Consider the following 20,586-nt stretch of genomic DNA (forward strand, 5'->3'; position numbering starts at 1 on the left):
TACCTACATATATAGATTATGCAAATCTCTGATTCATTGTAATTTATCATTCGATATTCAATCACACATTTATACAAGTTCGAATCAATCCATGTATATATATAAACACATAACAATGATTACATATCGAGTCTCTATCTCTCTGGCCCGATATTCTAATTACAATGGCCTCTATTTACAATCTACCCGTAGGCTTAAATCCCACTCTAACTAGCTTGACCAACTAATTATCTAACTCTCTAACCTCTGACTTTGCCTTTTTGGCTTACATTTATACAAAGGGATTCTAAAACCAATTCCTGGTTTAGATCCATAGGTTCCTCAACAAAATCCTAAAATCTCTTTCTCATCCCTAAGGATCCTCTCTAATCCATAAAATCATGAACTAACTCTTAATCTGAGTTTTTCAATTAATTCTCAATCCCTCAATCTCTCAACTATCCTAAATCCCTCATGTTCTCCTACATTCGGGAACATTTACAATTATGCCTCACAATATTCAATTAAATCCTATTCTCATTAAAATCACTCAAAAGCCTAAATAATTACATTAATTCACACTTAGGAGACCAACTCCCTTGAAAACACAATACCCCTATGTCTACTAAAATACAATGACATTATTGGGTTGAATGCTCCTGCATCAGGTCTGGTGATTCTCTAGCTTGACCAGAGGAGGATGCCTCTTCTTTCCCTCTTTCATTTTCAGTAGGTTCCTTCTTTCCTCTTAACTTCCCGGCTGAGGTGAAATTTGCTTCCACCTCAAGAGCATTGATTTGGAGTTCATCTAAAGTGAGGGACTTCCTTTCCCTTAGAGTAAAACCAAAGTCGGGTTCAAAGGCTCCCAAAAAAGCTACTCGAGCAGCAACTGGAGGAGGCTTTATCTCACCCGATAGGTTATTGTACTGCTTATTGAACCTTTTGATAAATTTTGAGATATCCTCTTTTGGCTTCTTTCTTATAGCATTAAACTTTGTGAGGAGGTACTCATGATTTCTCTTTTCACCCCATTTTTGTGTGAAAGAGTTTTCAAGCTCCTCCAAGGTAGTGATGGAGGCATTAGGTAGGGCTTTAAACCATCTAGGGATTGTACAAAAAGTCTCATGACCACATCTAGTTATTTCACATTAAGATTCTCCACAAAAGCACAGAAGGTTTCGACGTGTCTTTGTGCAAGGTTATCATCCTCCCCATTGAACCTAGGAAGAATATTAACGTAGTCCTGGGGCATAGCGCTTAGGGGCTGACGTAAATTAAGAGAGGCATATTTATTTATCAAAAAACTCGGAAGAGCCATCTGGATTAATAGAGGGGGATTGAGACTTGCCTGAGGAACTTGGGCTAAAAACATAGTGGTAGGAGTGGCTAGACTGAAAGCAGGGTATGTAAAGGTTTTAGGAGTAATTCATGAGTAGTGAGTAACAGCAGGTTCAGCGTTGGATGAAGACTCTTCAAAGACTGATGGGACGGTAGCGTAGGTAGTAGGAGTTTTCTCCTTCCAGACTTTCCTAAAAATTAATTTCTCGGGGTCAGATGCAAATGGGGCTTTATGCTGAGAGGTATATGAGCAAGTGTGGGTCTTCTTAAAAGCTAGGATGGTAAAGGATAATGGGGGTAGTGGAGTCGCCAAGGTGATATAGTTGCAATCAGAATGCCTTTGCTCACCTATACAAAGAGTACTCAACCTGTCATATCCCAGGGGAAAATTCCTTGAATAAGTTCCCCGGCAATGGTGCCAAATGATGTTGTCACTCCCAGAGAGAGCCTCGGATTGCTACCAAGACCAGTGCCTGGGCACATCTAGATTTTGTGTGTCTCGAAAGATTCTCAAGAGATTGAAGACATCACATATACTTTATAAATGTATATATATAAGTGAAATGGGTTGGTTCATTCATCTAAAGGAGAAAGCCATGGATTTTTGGTATTCCTTCACATATACAAATCACAATAATATACGCATAAAACAATGGAGGCCGAGTAGTTCAAGGACTTACAGTTTAATAAGATTTTGCAGAGTAATGAGAGAGGATAAGGAGAAGGAATAACTCATCACATAGAGCTTAAAGCATCAAGAATTCTACCATTAACACATAGAGCTTGAAGCATTAAGGATTTCTACACTTATTTGAGTTATGGGTAGAAATAATGGACAAAAGAGAAGTTGAATGATATGATTCATGCAGCGTAAATTTAAAGATATAATTTCAATGATCCATACAGGCGCATGCATTAATAAGTCAATACAAATGAACCTGTGAAGAAGTATGAAATATTTCTAGCAGCTATGATTGCATGAATTTAGAGAAGAAACATGAATATAATGGGTTTTAACAAAGGGATAACATATTGTAATACTTGAAGGGGGAATCACCACCATTTCCTTGATATTTTGAAAGATCTGTATTATAAAGGTATACAGTCTGAAAATAACATATAGTGTTTTCTTTAGGATTTTTGAACCTTTGTGAAGTGTTGTTTCCCCCTATTTATCTGGAGAGGGGGAGCGTTGAACATTCATTACATCAAAATCATCCGGCGAGTCTCAGCTGTCAGGTTGACTAGTTGTCTTGGCCAGGGATGGCTATGTGGCCCAAAAGAATTACGAAATATTAATTGCCTCATTAAAGGGTGGCACATTTATAGAATAAAAAATCAGTCAATCAATCAGATGAACAATGCTAACAAAATATCTTCATGCCCATCCCTATGATTGCTTCTTCTTCAAGTCGTAGTTTTCTCACGGTATGGCCTCCTGTGTTGCTCAGCCGACTCCCGTCATTTCTGCCTTTACTGCTTGAACCATTCATCCTTCTAAGTTGGGAGTGGGCACTATCAGTTTCATGCCGCAGTACTGAAGAAGAGGACCCCTAGGCGGTACTTCGTTTTCCCTCTGTATGGAGGCACCATGTTGGATCATCAAGTCTTCCCGAGCTACCAAGTCCTTGTTCACTTTTGTCAACGTCGACCCTGGTTCCATGTCACAGAGGACCTTTTTGGATCAACCCATGTCGAGCTTGAATGCTTCATCTTCCTTATTAAATGCCAAAGTTGTCGACCCACCACGCCTTTAAAGTTTTGTACTGTCTAGTCGCGGAGTTCTCATATCGGGATTTCTCACTAAAAAGCTTTTATAGGACGGGGCCTCCATATCCGCTTTAGCCCCTTTAGCTTCATGTGACCGGGGCTATGACCAAGTGCATAGTCCCTTGGACGCTAGGGCCTTTAGACTCTTGTCCGGGGACTTTTTCCTTTGTTACTTGGAATCCTGCATATTGGCGATTCATAACACTTTACCTTTGGCATTTCCCCTTGATACTTGGGATCGTCGATCTGCGGGATTGGGCCCACCCAGGATATCGCAATCGCACTATGGGAGAGTGTTGAGAACGAGTGGTTTTCGGACGGGGGCATGAACAATAAGTAGTAAGTGAGGAGGGGGGTGCGAAATGATATGAGAAAGACATATAGCGGAGGGGCCCAGCAAGGAAACCGCTTTTCGAACCCCCCCCCGCTGATAAAGGGAAACATGGCGGGGGGGCCGAAAAGACCTAGGAGCCGTTGATCTGGCGGAGTCAATCTGGGCCGTCCGAAGATGGGGGTTGTTTATTTGATGGCGGAGGAGGGACCCCGAGATCGATGACATCATCGGTGCCACGTGGCATCTCCTGATTGGTGACACGTGTCAGCCGGATACGCCCCCATAGGACCCCTGAAAATTTCGAATCTACGTGCCATGTGTCCTCCGTACTACCACGTCATGCTGATGTCAGCTGCCCTTGTGGATTCTTAGGACCAATAGGATTATGTCGCGTGGCCCCCCTGGAGGAGAGAGAAAAGGCGCGCATGCGTCTGGTTTTGCAACCGATTTCCTCTGTAAATCGGCATCGGCCCTCCCTTGATGTTTTAACACTATCGGTGTATTTCCACGCAATTCCTTAAGGATGTTCCGTTGGACCAACTGATCACTGATTTTTCGATATCATAGGTCTTCCCCTTTGTACCACACTTTGAGATCCCTCTGATCGTCGATATCGGCGATCCCTCTATCGCAGGTTTGTTGCATCCCTCCCCACTGCTGCTGCTAGGAAACTGCAATTGCGATTTGCGATCTGCTCCCGGACCTCCGATAAGCTCTTTTCCCTCATTTCATAGGCAACAAAACCCGTGAACTTTAATAGGCCATATCTTCAAATCCAAAAGTCCATTTTCGGACTTCCATATACCGTTGGAAAGATCGTTCCGAGCATTATGCAATAGAGAGGGTCTGATTTGGCTTTTAGTGCTTTTGTCGCCTGGAAGATGGCTTCAAAATTCACTGCTCTTTGACAACTTTGACCAACTGAGAATTCATAATGTAGTGAGTGACAACAGTATGCATTACATATGTTTGCCATGTGAAAGATGGACCATAAAAATAACTAGCAAAAAAAAAATGTTTGTCTACCATGCGAGTGTTGTATCCCATCTACCGTCCCTGTCTACCATACAAGTGTTGTATCCCATCATCCATGTATCACATCATGTTGCACTTATACATTATGTATGGTCATAGGGAACATGTATGCCATGTTTGTCTGCCATTAATCAAAGTCATTTTATTGTTGTTAATAAGGAATTTTTAATATTGTTTCAAAACATATTCGATGCCAAGGATATGTAGAGTTTTAGGGATATTAATGCATTAATGCATTTATTTTACAAGGGTAGGGTTTACTAATCATGAATGTTTTCAATCATTAGGGTTTTTAGGATTTGGTCATTTAGGATCTCATAGGGTTTCATAGAAGGAAGGTTTTCAATGAGAGGTTTGGTCAAGTTTTTAGGGCATCTCCAACAATGCCATATTGACATCAATGACAACTTTAACCAGCAATCTCCCCCTTTGTCATTGATGGCAATATTCTCACCCTTTCAGCATTCTCTCCCCCTTTGTCATTGATGGCAATATTCTCACCCTTTCAACATTCTCTCCCCATGGCAAAATGGGGTGTCCTGACAGTAGTTTTTTCCATCAAGTGCCCCCCCTATCGTGCTTCTTCTTGCCATGTTGTTCCCCTTGTTATCTTCTTTCCTTCTTCTGGCAATGTGGTACAAGAAATATGTCTTAGTTTGCATTTCTTCATGTGATCAACTAGCTCCCCCTGCGTGCATAAACTCCTCTTGATGTCCCAAGATAAGAAAGATTAATGTTTTGAGTGGAAGGCATATTCAATAATGGATGTGTGGTGGAGAAAAAATATCATTCTTTTCTTCCCCTAAGCTTTGCATGCTCCTTGAGATAGATGACAGTGGAAGAGACCAACTTGTCAATTTTTTCTTCAGAAATTCTGAGAGATGATTCATCATAGTCATCAAGAGAAAGATATCTATGTGTCTCATGGAATCATTATCCATATGTGACTCATCAAGGATTGGATCAAGAATATTCAAATGTCACAAGCTCCCCCTAACAATTTGCATGGGCTTTTTCTTAATTGGCAAAATCTCATCATCAAAACTTGGAATATTATCACTGCCAATGATGCATTCATCGGATCAACAATACGTGTTGACACCTTGAGTGTCCAAGACACTTCCCACATGGTCTCCTTGTGATTCAGATTGCTTCCTTCTCCAAACTTGTGTAACTTTCCTTTCATACTTGGTTGTCGTGATTTTAGCTTGTTTAGGAACCAAAATCAAGTTACAATCACAAGCCATATGACCAATATTGTGACATTTGAAGCATTCCATCTTGTTCATTAATGAGGAGGCATAACTTCTTGCAAAATTGCTATTAGGAGGTTGATGGGGTCCATTATATTTGTCGTTATTGTATGCCCTACGATCCTTTGCCATGTGCCCAAAATTTGTACAAGAATAGAAATAACCAAAAATATATACTTTGGTACCTAGAGGATGAAGCTTTCCTTAATGAACTTATTAAGTATTTCTGCCATGAGATCCTTTGATGATATCCATTACCTCTTGCATTCTTAACACCTTCTACACACTTTCTTGGAGTAGGGTTTCTTTTAAGGTTATCTTGATTAATTTCCTTGCTTTTGCTAAAACTAGGGCCATCAACAATTCTTCCAAGCTTCCCACATCCTTCTTGTTTGATCTACCTTCTAGCTTGTTAGGATAAGGCTCGAAGGCACTAGCTCTGATACCAATTGTCGTGATTTTATCTTGTTTAGGAACCAAAATCAAGTTACAATCACAAGCCATATGACCAATATTGTGACATTTGAAGCATTCCATCTTGTTCATTAATGAGGAGGCATAACTTCTTCCAAAATTTCTATTAGGAGGTTGATGGGGTCCATTATATTTGTCGTTATTGTATGCCCTACGATCCTTTTCCATGTGCCCAAAATTTGTACAATAATAGAAATAACCTAAAATATATACTTTGGTACCTAGAATATGAAGCTTTCATTAATGAACTTATGAAGTATTTCTGCCTTGAGATCCTTTGATGATATCCATTACCTCTTGCATTCTTGACACCTTCTACACACTTTCTTGGAGTAGGGTTTCTTTTAAGGTTATCTTGATTAATTTCCTTGCTTTTGTTAAAACTAGGGTCATCAACAATTCTTCCAAGCTTCCCACATCCTTGTTGTTTGATCTACCTTCTAGCTTGTTAGGATAAGGCTCTAAGGTACTGGCTCTAATACCAATTGTCGTGATTTTAGCTTGTTTAGGAACCATAATCAAGTTACAATCACAAGCCATATGACCAATATTGTGACATTTGAAGCATTCCATCTTGTTCATTAATGAGGAGGCATAACTTCTTGCAAAATTGCTATTAGGAGGTTGATGGGGGCCATTATATTTGTCGTTATTGTATGCCCTACGATCCTTTGCCATGTGCCCAAAATTTGTACAAGAATAGAAATAACCAAAAATATATACTTTGGTACCTAGAGGATGAAGCTTTCCTTAATGAACTTATGAAGTATTTCTGCCTTGAGATCCTTTGATGATATCCATTACCTCTTGCATTCTTGACACCTTCTACACACTTTCTTGGAGTAGGGTTTCTTTTAAGGTTATCTTGATTAATTTCCTTGCTTTTGCTAAAACTAGGGCCATCAACAATTCTTCCAAGCTTCCCACATCCTTCTTGTTTGATCTACCTTCTAGCTTGTTAGGATAAGGCTTGAAGGCACTGGCTCTGATACCAATTGTCGTGGTTTTAGCTTGTTTAGGAACCAAAATCAAGTTACAATCACAAGCCATATGACCAATATTGTGACATTTGAAGCATTCCATCTTGTTCATTAATGAGGCGGCATAACTTACAAAATTGCTATTAGGAGGTTGATGGGGGCCATTATATTTGTCGTTATTGTATGCCCTACGATCCTTTGCCATGTGCCCAAAATTTGTACAAGAATAGAAATAACCAAAAATATATACTTTGGTACCTAGAGGATGAAGCTTTCCTTAATGAACTTATGAAGTATTTCTGCCTTGAGATCCTTTGATGATATCCATTACCTCTCTTGCATTCTTGACACCTTCTACACACTTTCTTGGAGTAGGGTTTGTTTTAAGGTTATCTTGATTAATTTCCTTGCTTTTGCTAAAACTAGGGCCATCAACAATTCTTCCAAGCTTCCCACATCCTTCTTGTTTGATCTACCTTCTAGCTTGTTAGGATAAGGCTCGAAGGTACTGGCTCTGATACCAATTGTCGTGATTTTAGCTTGTTTAGGAACCAAAATCAAGTTACAATCACAAGCCATATGACCAATATTGTGACATTTGAAGCATTCCATCTTATTCATTAATGAGAAGACATAACTTCTTGCAAAATTGCTATTAGGAGGTTGATGGGGGCCATTATATTTGTCGTTATTGTATGCCCTACGATCCTTTGCCATGTGCCCAAAATTTTTACAAGAATAGAAATAACCAAAAATATATACTTTGGTACCTAGAGGATGAAGCTTTCCTTAATGAACTTATGAAGTATTTCTGCCTTGAGATCCTTTGATGATATCCATTACCTCTCTTGCATTCTTGACACCTTCTACACACTTTCTTGGAGTAGGGTTTCTTTTAAGGTTATCTTGATTAATTTCCTTGCTTTTGCTAAAACTAGGGCCATCAACAATTCTTCCAAGCTTCCCACATCCTTCTTGTTTGATCTACCTTCTAGCTTGTTAGGATAAGGCTCGAAGGTACTAGCTCTGATACCAATTGTTGGAAATACTGAGGGGTGGGGGTGTGAATCAGTGTTTCTTTTACAATTTTTATTTTTATGCCAATTAAGATCACTTATGAACAGAACACAAAATGAACAAGAACAAAATAAATAATTTTATTAATAAGATTGACAAGGACTCCAATCCTCTTTACAACAAATCAAGTACAATAATGCTTCAAGGCTCCAACCTTAGATGATGACTCCAGTGTTCAATCAATCAGGGTCTGACCTGTATGGTGCTAATCTCCAACTTGGTCTTTATGAGGCTCCAACATTATCTTCCACAAGGTTCCAACCCTCTCCACTAGCATAGGCTCCAACCTGATCTTCTTTAGGACTCCTATACTCTAGGGATCCAACCCTTTGCTTCAACTCTTCAAGACAAGTACAATGGTTTTTCAAGGCTTCCTCAATACCTTCCGTAACAAGCCTTGACAATCTTCAATACCACTCTCAATCAATCTTCAAGAATCCTTCTTTTATCAATGACAACTTTAGCAACCATAAAAGGTGTCGCCAATATTCTTCATGATACCAAGCAATTTCTTCTAGGTTACTTTACTCCATGAGGGCTTCAGTCATGCATTAAGGTCTCAACTAATGCCTCCAATTCAGCTTCTAAAAAAAGGTTTTTCAACCATGCTTGCTCCAACAAGATGTTCTCAACACAATTGCCTTGGTAATGCTTTAATATTGTTGCTACAAAAGCTCTTCAAAGAGGTTGTTTCCAAGTATTATTAAGTTGCTCAACAATGTCACCAAGTTTTCAAAGGTCTCCAAGTTGCGGTCAATGTGTGTATCAATTATGTCCAAACAAAGCCCTTTCAAGAATACCTTCAAGTCTACTTTAATCACTGACCAAGACTTGCTTAGAGAACTCTCCAAATTTTCTTTAACCCTGCGTCAAGATTACTCTCAACACTTATTCACAAATCGAGGGTACAAGAGCAGTCTCCAAAAATGTTGTGCTTGTAGTTACAAGACAAATCCAAAATTGTGACTCCAATGAAGATCTGCAACAATCTAACAAGTTTGAAGTATAATCTTCACAGGTCCAAAACTATATTTCAACTACAAGACAAATCCAAAATTGTGACTCCAATGAAGATCTGCAACAATCTAACAAGTTTGAAGTACAATCTTCACATGTCCAAAACTATATTTCAAAGAGATCACTGGTCTGAAAATAAAGTGTTTCTTAAGTCTACACAGAACTCTCTCACAGATCTGCAACAATAACACAGATCAGAATTTAGGTCTGTTATCAAAAGAAACCTTCACAGGTATGCAAAAAATTAGTTTTTTCACAATCTTGGAATCACAAGTGGAATGGAATCCACTACAGGTTTGCACTAATGTCTAACAATATATCTCCACAAATCTTAGATCTGAAATTCAGTCTTCATAGATTTCCTCCACGAGGCATAATAAATAGATCTTTACAGGTCCAAGTTATTTGTTGCCATTAGTATGCAAGATATTTTTATTGAATTTCGTCCTTTCTAATCCTTCTAGCCTCCTCGCTCTTTTTGTATCTTCTCTCCTGTAAGTCGAGTTGGATAATTGAATTTCAGAAGCATAGGCTTGTATTTACAGTGTTTTGCCTCATTCCAAGAGACACGACTATTGGGGAGCCGACTTGAGTTTCCTTTTTTTGTGCATTCGACCTTATATTAATTAATTTGTAGCAAACAACTTTAATTCGTATATGGCATGTACCTTTAATTCATATATTGTAGACAACTTTATTGTGTATGGCATACAACCTTAACTTGTTCTCAAAGGGATTTCCATGTTACAAAGGGGATATACAGTAATATAATCAAGGGATCTCCATGTTACAAAGGGGATATACAGTAATATAATCAATTATTGCACTAATGTTATACGAATGTTTAGCATATCATGTGTATTTCAATATAGCATCAAATTTAGATGGTCTGCCATGTGTTGTATGCATTACATTATAATCAATTATCGCACTAAGGTTATACGAATGTTTAGCACATCATGTATATTTCAATAGAGCATCAAATTTTATATGGTTTGCACTCTGATGTATGCATTACATATGTCTGCCATGTGAAAGATGGACCCTATAAAACACCTTGCAAAAAAAAACTTTGTTTGTCATGTGAGAGTTGTGTCCATCTGCCATCCCTTCAAATATGTATCACATCATCTATGGTAATAGGGAACATGTATGCCATGTTCGTCTGCCATTAATCAAAGTCATTCTATTGTTGTTAATAAGGAATTTTTAATATTGTTTCAAAACATATTGAAAGCCAAGGATATGTAGAGTTTTAGGGATATTAATGCATTTATTTTACATCTAATGATTGTTAACAATTAGGGCAAGGGTAGGGTTTTATAATCAGGAATGTTTTCAATCATTAGGGCTTTTTAGGATTTGGTCATTTAGGATTTGGTAGGGTTTCATTAGAGGACAGTTTGCAATGAGAGGTTTGGTCAAGTTTTTAGGGCATCTTCAACAATGCCATATTGACATCAATGACAACTTTAACCAACACTAAAAGTGTCACTTGAAATTCAAGCTCGCATTTTGAACATGCTTTTTGCAAAACAGGCATGTTTTGAGCCCACAAAAGCTCTCAAAAGATGTGTAGGATCCACAACATGCACAAGCACACCATTTAACTTGTAAGCAATGATGAATTAACAGAAATCTCGCTTTTAAAAAGCATTAATTCTTCTACATTAATTGAAAAGAAAAAATCAATAAATTAAATTAATATTTAATAAATAAAATTATATATATATATGGTCTTTCTCATAGGAAATTAGGGGTTGTACCCTATTCTCACTCATTCCTCCCCCTTTATTTAATAATAAGGATTTCCTACATTAATAGCAAGAATTTTTACCATGCTTTGGAGCATTCGGAGCAAATTTTAGTGGTCCCAACAAGAAGACATTTTTGGGCAACAAGACACCATTGTGGGCTTCTTTTTATTTGGAAAGTAGCTTTCTTTATTATGTTCAAAAAATCAATGGCTTTTTGAAGTGGTGTTTCCCTTGCTTCTAGATTGGATAACTATTCAAACATTATTAGTGTTAGATGAGATGAGCACTATGAACCTAGCTCAACGAAATGGTGGACATTTCACAAAGAAAATTGTATACATTCACATGCCTATATCATTCATATTCTTTTACAAGTGGCAAAATCTTCATTCACATAAAAACATTGTAACACCTATGGTTCTATTCACTTGTGAAGCATAACAAATTTGCATTATAAAAGGCCAAGGATCTTGCCAATGTGAATTTGAATGCTCACCCTTTATCTCATAAGGGTTGAAGAATATACAAATTAACCTCATAAAAAGTGAGATGAGGATTTTCAATCCTTGGACTTGGACCTCCCTTATTGCACTAAATATTCCACAATTCATTGCTCCACATGCATCATGCTCAATTTTATTTTTATGAAGATTGAAGACAAAGATGAAGATGAGACTGCTAGATATTACCTCATTATGTAATTTGTCACATATAACATCATACATAAAAGTTTCTTTTCGATTTTGCATAGTATTTCATCTATGGGAGATAATATAGACATTGGTTTCTTGCTAAATTATCATTTGTCTATCAAGTTATTTAAATTTTCAATATAATCTACTATATAAATAAATAATATTTTTGAAATATTTATATTGTTCATATTTTTTAATTGTGTTTTTTATTTCCAAAGTTTTGGTGCACATGTTTCCATGTACTCATTTCAAAAAAAAATACATGTTTTCGCATTTCATGCAACATAGGCTTGAACTTAATATGACTTATTGCAAGAGCATAAACATTTTGCATAATGCTCACTAATTTGCATGTCTTCACATAAATCTGGGATATAAATATAGTAGATGGGACATATGGTATGTGCAGCCCATATATTTCTAGGACATTTTCTACCGGATTTGGAGACTAGTGCATAAAAATAACATACTAGTAGATGGGACATATGGTATGTGCAGCCCATATATTTCTAGGACATTTTCTACCGGATTTGGAGACTAGTGCATAAAAATAACATACAAAATAGATTAGAAAAAACAAAGGGTTCACATAAAAATTAACTCAAAAGAACAAAAAGTATGGTGAGATTGTAACATGCATAAAATACAAAAGGTTCACATAAAAATTAACTCAAAAGTGCATAAAAGTATGGTGAGATTGTAACATGGATAAAAGCTTTGGAAAATGAGGTCAATAATATTTTCACTCATTAAGAAAATTCAAGTTATCGAAGAATAAGGATTTGATTGATTATTAACTCATGATTTTTAAAATTTTCATGGCAAAATCTTAAGAATTTCATGAGTTAAAGGAAATGCAATAAATATGAAATAACACTAGACAGAATCCTCCTCCTTGCACCAAAAAACAACCAAGCTCAATAAATCCAACCTAATAAACAAGGAAAGCTAAGTAGGAGGATGAAGGGTAAATTGTGCAAGGAAAAAAGGATCTGAAATGAAAGTGAGTTGAAATAGTTAAGAAAAGTGATGAATGATGGTATATAAACCTTTACCACATACCAAAACAAGTTTACGGGGAGCGATTTTAGATTGCATATGGAAATTTCAGTCAAAGTTATAGATTTGCACATATCATTGTGTTTTAATAAGTTGGCCACTAAGCCTCATATGTATTGGTATCAATTCAAGGGAAACTATTTTAAGCTATTAATAGGTTGGCCACTAAGCCTCATATGTATTGGGAAACTATTTTATGCTAAGTCTTGAATTAGCTTCTATACACGTCATTTTGCATATAGGAATTAGTATTTGAAATTCACTTTCCAAAATGAAGAACATAATCAAAGTATTAATTTTTAAATTGAGATTTGAAGATCACAACAAGATTCATTTCTAACTGTTACTTCCTTTTATGGGGCATCATAATATGATGAATTATGCATTTTCTTGCTTTTATAACAATAAAGAGGATAACAAACCTATCAAAGCTTATATTATAATCTTGCTCATCCACTCTTGTAGAGTATGAAATGATTGAGAAATGAGAGTGAATGATAAAGATGGAAGGAACAAAGAGAAGGGAAAAGTTAGAGTCTCCTCAAGATCTCACCTACCTCTTGGTGACTATGTATGTGAACACTGAGAAGAAGGTGATAATCCTAGTAGTTTCTAATGATGGGGGTGGTCTAAGCATAAAGCCTCGCTCGTTTATAAATCCAATCATTGGTTTCCTGAATACTTGGAGAAGATGGAGAGGAAGTTTTGGGACTCCTTGAAAAGGCAACGTTATTGATTTTGGATCTCACTATATATGGTGCATTGAAAATGAAATGTTCTTTGGTAATGGAGTCATGTAGGTTGTTGAGTCAACAAGCCCCATCTGCTTGGGGAATATGGTGATCGACTTCCACCCAAAGCAATGAGAACCAACCTCCTTCCCTGCGATTAGTGGCCCTGTGTAGTAACCTCTGTGGCTTAGGCCCCTTTGATTAGCTCTATGTGTTGCTGTAACTATGTTTCCGTCTCGTTCAGTAATGGTTTAACTGAATTGATAAGGTTTGATAGGCCACTAAGGTGAAAGCTGTCATTTGTCCGTGACCTCACAGACTACATCATCCGGACCCTCTGGCCGCTGATACCGGCCAGCAGCGTCAGATTCCTCCTCTCTCTATTGGTGCACCTCATTGGCTAAGAGGGATCTTAAAGGAATGCATCTAGTGGTGAAGTATATAGGCTAGTTTGACAATGAGGTCATCCCTCGTCTCCATGATATGCTCTAGATAGAAGACTATCTTGGGTTTGAGCCCACTAGTGGATCTACCTAGGTGATCTAAATTTATTGCTTGTAATTGTCCTCCCTGATGATCATGTCCAACTACTACTAGTTTAGTAGGAGATGGAAAAGGGCATCAAAGGAGTACCTGAATGAGGGGAGTCTATTCATCAAGATGCCTACTAACTATAATAGGCATGAAACCTTAGCAAATATACAATGAGCTCGCTGAGAGGAACCAGTTAATACAATGGCAATGGCATCTAAGGAGCAATATACAATGTTATAAGAACCAAACTAGATCAGACCTAACTAGTCAGTTTAACCGTTTTCAAGGGAAAACCAATCCAAACCATTGTCATGGATTAGAAAGGATCGTTCAATATCGAATTAACTAGCTCTTGTATGAAACCAATCGATTCAGTACTGAAATGACATTTTTTCACCAAACCAATGGGTTATATACGAAACATCCGGTTTTGTACAATGCCACCTATGACCCTTTGAACATGATTTTTTTTAATTTATGAGTGGGGGAGCCTAGTATTTGACCATATTGCCCTATTAATTTAATTAATGGTAATGTTAAATTCTTAAAGTAAAAGGATGAGATCCTTTTACTTTACTTTTTTACATTACCATTACTTGTTTTAGAATGTTTGAGAGTGGTTCCAACCTCATTGGATTTCATATGGAGAAAGTAGAGTTTTAGATCTCACTCAAAAATCTAGCAAACTTAATAGTTTTCAGGATTTCAGGATTGGGGAAATTGCAACATTTCCATTATAGTTTGTCATATATGAGGGTACAAAACTAGCAGTTAATCAAGAGCACCAAGCCCTCTATGTACCTTGATGTTGGTGGTGTGAAAATTTCTAACACGAAATTCTACTGCAGTAACTGATCTATTTCTCCTACTTATTTTTCACAATAAGTTATTTACAAAACCCTTCAGTAAACATCAAAATAAATTTTAGTGCAGTTGTCACATATAGCATAGAGAAAATAACAGTGATATACAAGCACAAGAATCAATCACATCAACATAGTTATTTTTGGACAATAGTCCCCAGAAAAACTCAATGCGGGAAAACCGGTGCAGCAAATGAGGGTTTATATATTATTCTTTAGCAACAATCTCTTTACAAGGAATGATTTTACATAATATAGAAACACTTGAGACAATTTTCCTCCTTGCTCTTGAGAAATTTTGACACCCCAGAGACCCTCCAACCTTCATTGTGTCACCTTTGCGTCACTTCTGTGTGAGGCCTGGGTGAGGACTGCATCCCTTGTTGCGGTGTCTCTCTGATCTTCCCTTTACATTGTCCCTTTGATGCTCTGCGTCACCTCCTCCTCAATCTCTGACTGATGTTGATGCCCCCCTCTTCTTTCACCCTGCAACTCTCCCTCTGAAATCGAACTACTCCTCGAGAATCGATTTCCCTTGGGTTACTGAGTATTTGCCCGATGTCTCCAAATGACTCTTAAGTCTTCTCTTATACTTTTCCTGTTGATGAATCAATGGCCGAGATTAAGTCCCTAATCAATGGCTAAGATTAAATTAGACTTGATCCTCATCTCTTAGAAGCTTCTCACCCATACTTTCATTAATACCCATTCATATTTTTATTCTCCTAAGTTTAGACTTAGGAACCCCATTAAAAATATTAATTATTTTAATAAAATACAATATGGATGGAATTTCTCCAAACGATTTCTAGGTCTTGGAGATCTCATGTGTTCTAGCCCCTCGACAAAATTTCAGAGCTAGAGCACATCCGATGCTACCCAATATCAACAGGTGGCATTGATTGTTGAACTCCTCTGTCATGACCCTAATATAAATGTAACCATCACTCAAATAAAATCTTGATTTGACATGCAGCATGAATTTTTTTGGATAGAGGCCATCTAGGGGCTCTTTATTCATGTATTTTAGTTCAAAGATGAATTGCACTCAGTGTTATTTTGGTTATATGCACCCTTGCTATATATTTGAGAAATTTTGCATATTTGTATATAATGGTTTGGATTCATATAGATGCACATGAATATATATGTTTTTTTTTCAAAATTTGCATATTTATGTATATTAATCTCCAATAAATCTGTTGTCCTATGTTATATTCTCATCCTATAAAAGTGTTCTCTAATGTTTTATCTCCGTGCTCAATTAAAGTAAATCAACAGTCCCACCATAACTAATCAACAGTTGAATATAACTGAAGTAACAATAGCATATAACCATGAGGCACTGCATTGCAAAGTAAATTTTTTGTAATACTCCAGTATCTAAAACAACTCAAAATAATGATGCCTCAACATAAAATAAAAAACTTTTTGACAATAGTTTATAGTACATTGAACCTATGCGATTTCACGGGTTATCATCTAAAACAAAGAAATAGATTTCAACCGGACGTCGTTTGTCATTACATGAGCATTACTGGTAACTTAGCATTTTATCTTGATTTCTGCTACTTCAATAGAGGAAGAGATCATAGATGCCTTAAATGAAGGGATGAATTCATATGCATCCAAAAGCTTCACACATTTCAAGTTCCATTTCATCATCAAATATTCAAGCAATCGATGGCCACTGCAAATAAAACAATGAAATGTCAACTCACAACAATTTAACCATCTTGCTTACTGTCCCTTTAAGTACTTTTAAGTTACAAATTTACAGGTAAGCTCTGCAAGGAACTTGCTTCTGCACATCACTAAGCTTTAATTAAAGTTATCAGACTCAGATTCGGTGAAGACAAAAACTATATGAAAACTCAAATTCGGTCTTCAACTCAGTGAATGGCTCGGCCGAATAAAAAATAGTGAAAATATTCAAGATTTTATTAGAAAAGTTTATACTCGTGCATCAATGTAAATACATACGATCAGACACTAAATATACAAGTTTTTGTTTCATGTAAGGGTGTTAATAGTAAAAATTATACCGAGACACATAATCTATATATTTTGAGATAGATGAACTTAAGGTTCTGAGACAAAATAAATAAACAAGGAACCTCTAAATGACCTCCAGAGGATAAAAATCTTGAAATTCCAATCTCGTGAGCAAATACTGAGATCCTTGGGGACACCATTGGGTCAAAATGATTTTGAAGAATTTAATCTAAAGTCTGACTCATTACACGGACTTGGCTGAGTCCAGAAATTTGAATTTTACTCTCTTGCTGAATGACTTCAACAACTACTTCCACTTAATGTTCTAAATCAGTTGTCATCATTAGGAAGCCTATAACATTCCCAGAAAGATGGCCTATGTGGCATTTCAGCATTTGTATCCCCCATTTATTATTTTCCCACAATAGATGCATGTATTTCCTTGTGAACATGGCCATGCAAGGTCCTCCTTCCTCGAAGCCATGGGATATTGTCTTAGGCAATAAAAAAGAAATCTGCAAATACAAATATGATTGTCCTTATCAGCCAGGCAATGAAACTTCCATTTCCAAACTTTCATCGAGTGAATGAAGAAAAAAGGGTGAGGATGTATTTATAAGGAAGGGATTAGAGTTTTGGGGCCTTAATGTTCTTGTTTTTTATTTATTTTACTTTTTTTCGAATTTTTGGCTGTCAAACCTGCAGTTGGGCCACTACCAGCACAAGTCCCAAAACAGCAGTTCACTATTTCTGAAGGGAAATATATTGTTCTTGGCAACAAAATAACATGTTCTTCTTCAAAGACCAATTATGTGAGATAATTGAGGAGGTAGGGCTATCTAATATTATCTGGGTTATCCCAGATGTAGCTCTGGTTTGCAGCAGGGTTAATGTTCCATGTTACAAACCAAAAATGTGTAAACCCATAGGAGAATTTTTTCTCCTATCTTGGACAGCCAGCCAATCAGCAGCCCTATACATCGCTCAGTTATGATGATATGCCACATTCCTCCACCATTTGCACCAGTCATACACCTCTCACCATCCGACATTCCTCTTGATGGAAGGTGGGTCACCACTAAGTAGGTACTTTATCCATTTTGCAGTCATATGCTTTTACTTAATGTTTTGGGCATTCTAACATGGATAAACGGGTGATCTGGATGATTGACCAATTTTTACTATAAACTTGTTCTCTCACCTTACTAGGGGGTCTTCAGCCCTAGTCCAATGGAACCTCCCCTAAGGCCTTAGGGTTATAGGAGGGACAATACTTGGAAAACTTGCATTGAACTAGCGTGTCTATGATATTTTTATAATTAACACCTTTCATCATTCCTTGATGTCACATCCATCTTTTGGGTTTGTTGTCATTGGTCCTCTAAGATTTGGCACCCTCACATCCACATCCTTGAGTGAAGGCAGGAAAACTTTGCTTTGGAGGTTGATGCAGCTAAATGAAAGATAAAAGCATAAGATGGCTACAATGAAAGAAAAAGAAAAGTTAAAATGCAAAAGATGGTTGGGACAATAAATAGCTTGTGTGAAAAAACCTAGCATGAGCTCTACACACCTCATTAGCCATTCCCCGATTCCTGAGCACTAAATGCTCCACCATATAATAAGGAACCGTTGCATGTCCCAACCCTAATGAGTGAGAAACCAATTCATCCTTAAGGAGTAAATAAAAGCCACATCATTAAAAGCAAGCGTGGACACCTAAGTTATGCTCCTTACTAAAGCATCATCAAAAAGAAGTAAAAGGCGCACTAGAGGGTGGAAAAATCAGGCTGAGGAAAAGGGGTAACTCATGCCTCCACGATTGCTCCCTCCATACATCTATACACTTAGGATGATGGACCTCTATCTGCTAGTCCCATGACCATGGCACCAAGCCATGAAGCCTTTCCCCTCTGTTGCCACTATTATCATAAACACCTATGAATTGAAAGGTTGACATTGGACATGTCACCTCCCCTTAGGGGTTGGAAGCACCTAATACAGTTGACCATCTAGCCAAGCCTAATAAGGTAGGGAACACTTTTACAGAACTTGGTCTACTTAGATATTTGAAGGTGATCTTGGTTTGAAGTAATACTACACCCTTAACAATTAAGTACGGTCTACTATGATCCATTTATGGTCATTCTCTCTAATGAGTGGTTGCTTTCACTTGAGTTTGAGATGGTTTTTTCAAGTGGTCCTTCATAGAGCAACAAAGGCCTTGAGGGCACATCCACTCCATGCCTACTCCACATGATGCACAAGCCATACTACACTTCCAGAGAGCAGTGATTACCTTGCCTATGTAGCATTTCCCCCCACAATAGAGCATTGGGAATTTTGATGATTCCAGCAACCAACTGACACCTCAAAGCACCCCTATATTTTGGCCTCCTTAGAGCTCGACTTAGCCTAGTTGTAACTAGCTACTTGTGAAAATGTGATCTTTTTTGAGAAATTGCTATTAGAGATTGAATTTTTCCTTGGAGATGTCTTTTTGGGATTGAAAGAAGGCTATTTCATGGAAGAATTGTATGTTTAATTGCATAATTTTATTTTTTTCATGTGATAAATGAATGCTAGGGTTTTTCTTATTCCACGCCTAAATGCATATTATTTATGGAATATCTTGGTTGATTATTGCATGTTAAATTTGTCTTCATTGAAATCCATAGGGGACCTCCTACAAAGCTTCCTCTATTAATTTCTCCCCTCACAGAAAAAGATAGTTAGGGTTTATCAAGTGAAAACTAGGGTTTTCCTCCTTACTCCAAGCATTAATTCATATTCTCTTAAATTTAGCCCTAAAGACTCCATCACCCAAATGGGAAAAGGCACTAGGAATCCCTGTGTTGATCAAAAAATACAAAAACTTAAATATTGTCTTCTCTTCTATTTTTCTTAGTCCTTCAACGCAAGCTACTAAGGTTAGTTGCTAAGGCCGAATTCAATTAGGGCAATTCTTGGATAGGTGTGGAGCTTAATTGGCTTAAAGTTCACTTTATTGATTCTTTTAACTCAAAATCCAGATTTTACATGGTTGAATTTGCCCTAGAAGGGCTGACATCAACCTCCCTAAGCAATTTTTTCCCTAGAATAACCATAATCCTAGCTAGGGCTTAACTTGAGGGCTTTCCTTCTCCTTTGTTGATTACATCATTTGCAAACCCTTACTGCTTGTATGCCTAGATATTCCTTTGTTGATCTATATCTTGAAACCGTAGGTCATGTGTCTCCCTTTAGGGCTTGGTATATGATACGTTGCTCCAATACAAACATAATTATGCCTTTGTCCATTGAAGAGTATCTTTACCTAGTCTATATCTATATCACATTAAGCCATATAACATAAAATATCTTTTAGGTGATCACTGGGTGTCCTCCCTTGTGGTGTAATTCCACTAAAGAGCAAGAGGAAGATTGTCGAGGTGACAATGGCAATCTCCCTCATTGTTGCAACAAGGTTTGGCCCTTGCCTTGTGAGACTTCTCACAAGGCCTGCTAGATTTTGAGGCAATAATCCAAATAAACAAAGCATATTTTTTGGACACGATATTTAGTGCATTCTATGAATAATGCATTGAAAGACAATCGTGAACTTGATTGGGTTTCCAAGTTCATTGACAATGGGTGCAAAATTCAGGCTTGTACTAAGCCATCCACCAAAAGTTTGCCAAAAGGAGTTGCTTGAA

The 20,586-nt window shown here is 37.3% G+C and overlaps 1 protein-coding gene across 7 annotated transcripts in view; it reads right to left on the minus strand.

Annotated features, from left to right (window-relative positions):
- LOC149226583 (uncharacterized) overlaps positions 1-20,586 on the minus strand; it is a 304,985-nt gene that overhangs the window by 35,054 nt on the left and 249,345 nt on the right. For 2 of the 7 annotated variants that reach the window (XM_089377531.1, XM_089377526.1), the window contains one exon: positions 16,312-16,586. The exons of 3 other annotated variants lie outside the window; for them this stretch is intronic. In XM_089377531.1, the coding sequence (XP_089233657.1) occupies positions 16,561-16,586 (26 nt within the window). In that variant the 3' untranslated portion in view covers positions 16,312-16,560. Of the gene's footprint in view, positions 1-16,311; positions 17,407-20,586 lie in introns of those variants that run through there. 2 more of the 7 variants (XM_089377530.1, XM_089377527.1) reach the window with 1 other exon arrangement.

The sequence above is a fragment of the Pinus tabuliformis genome, chromosome J (genome assembly GCF_031772625.1).
Source record: "Pinus tabuliformis cultivar Carrire ecotype Pingquan chromosome J, CPIR1, whole genome shotgun sequence".
In the NCBI taxonomy this organism is placed as follows: domain Eukaryota; kingdom Viridiplantae; phylum Streptophyta; class Pinopsida; order Pinales; family Pinaceae; genus Pinus; species Pinus tabuliformis.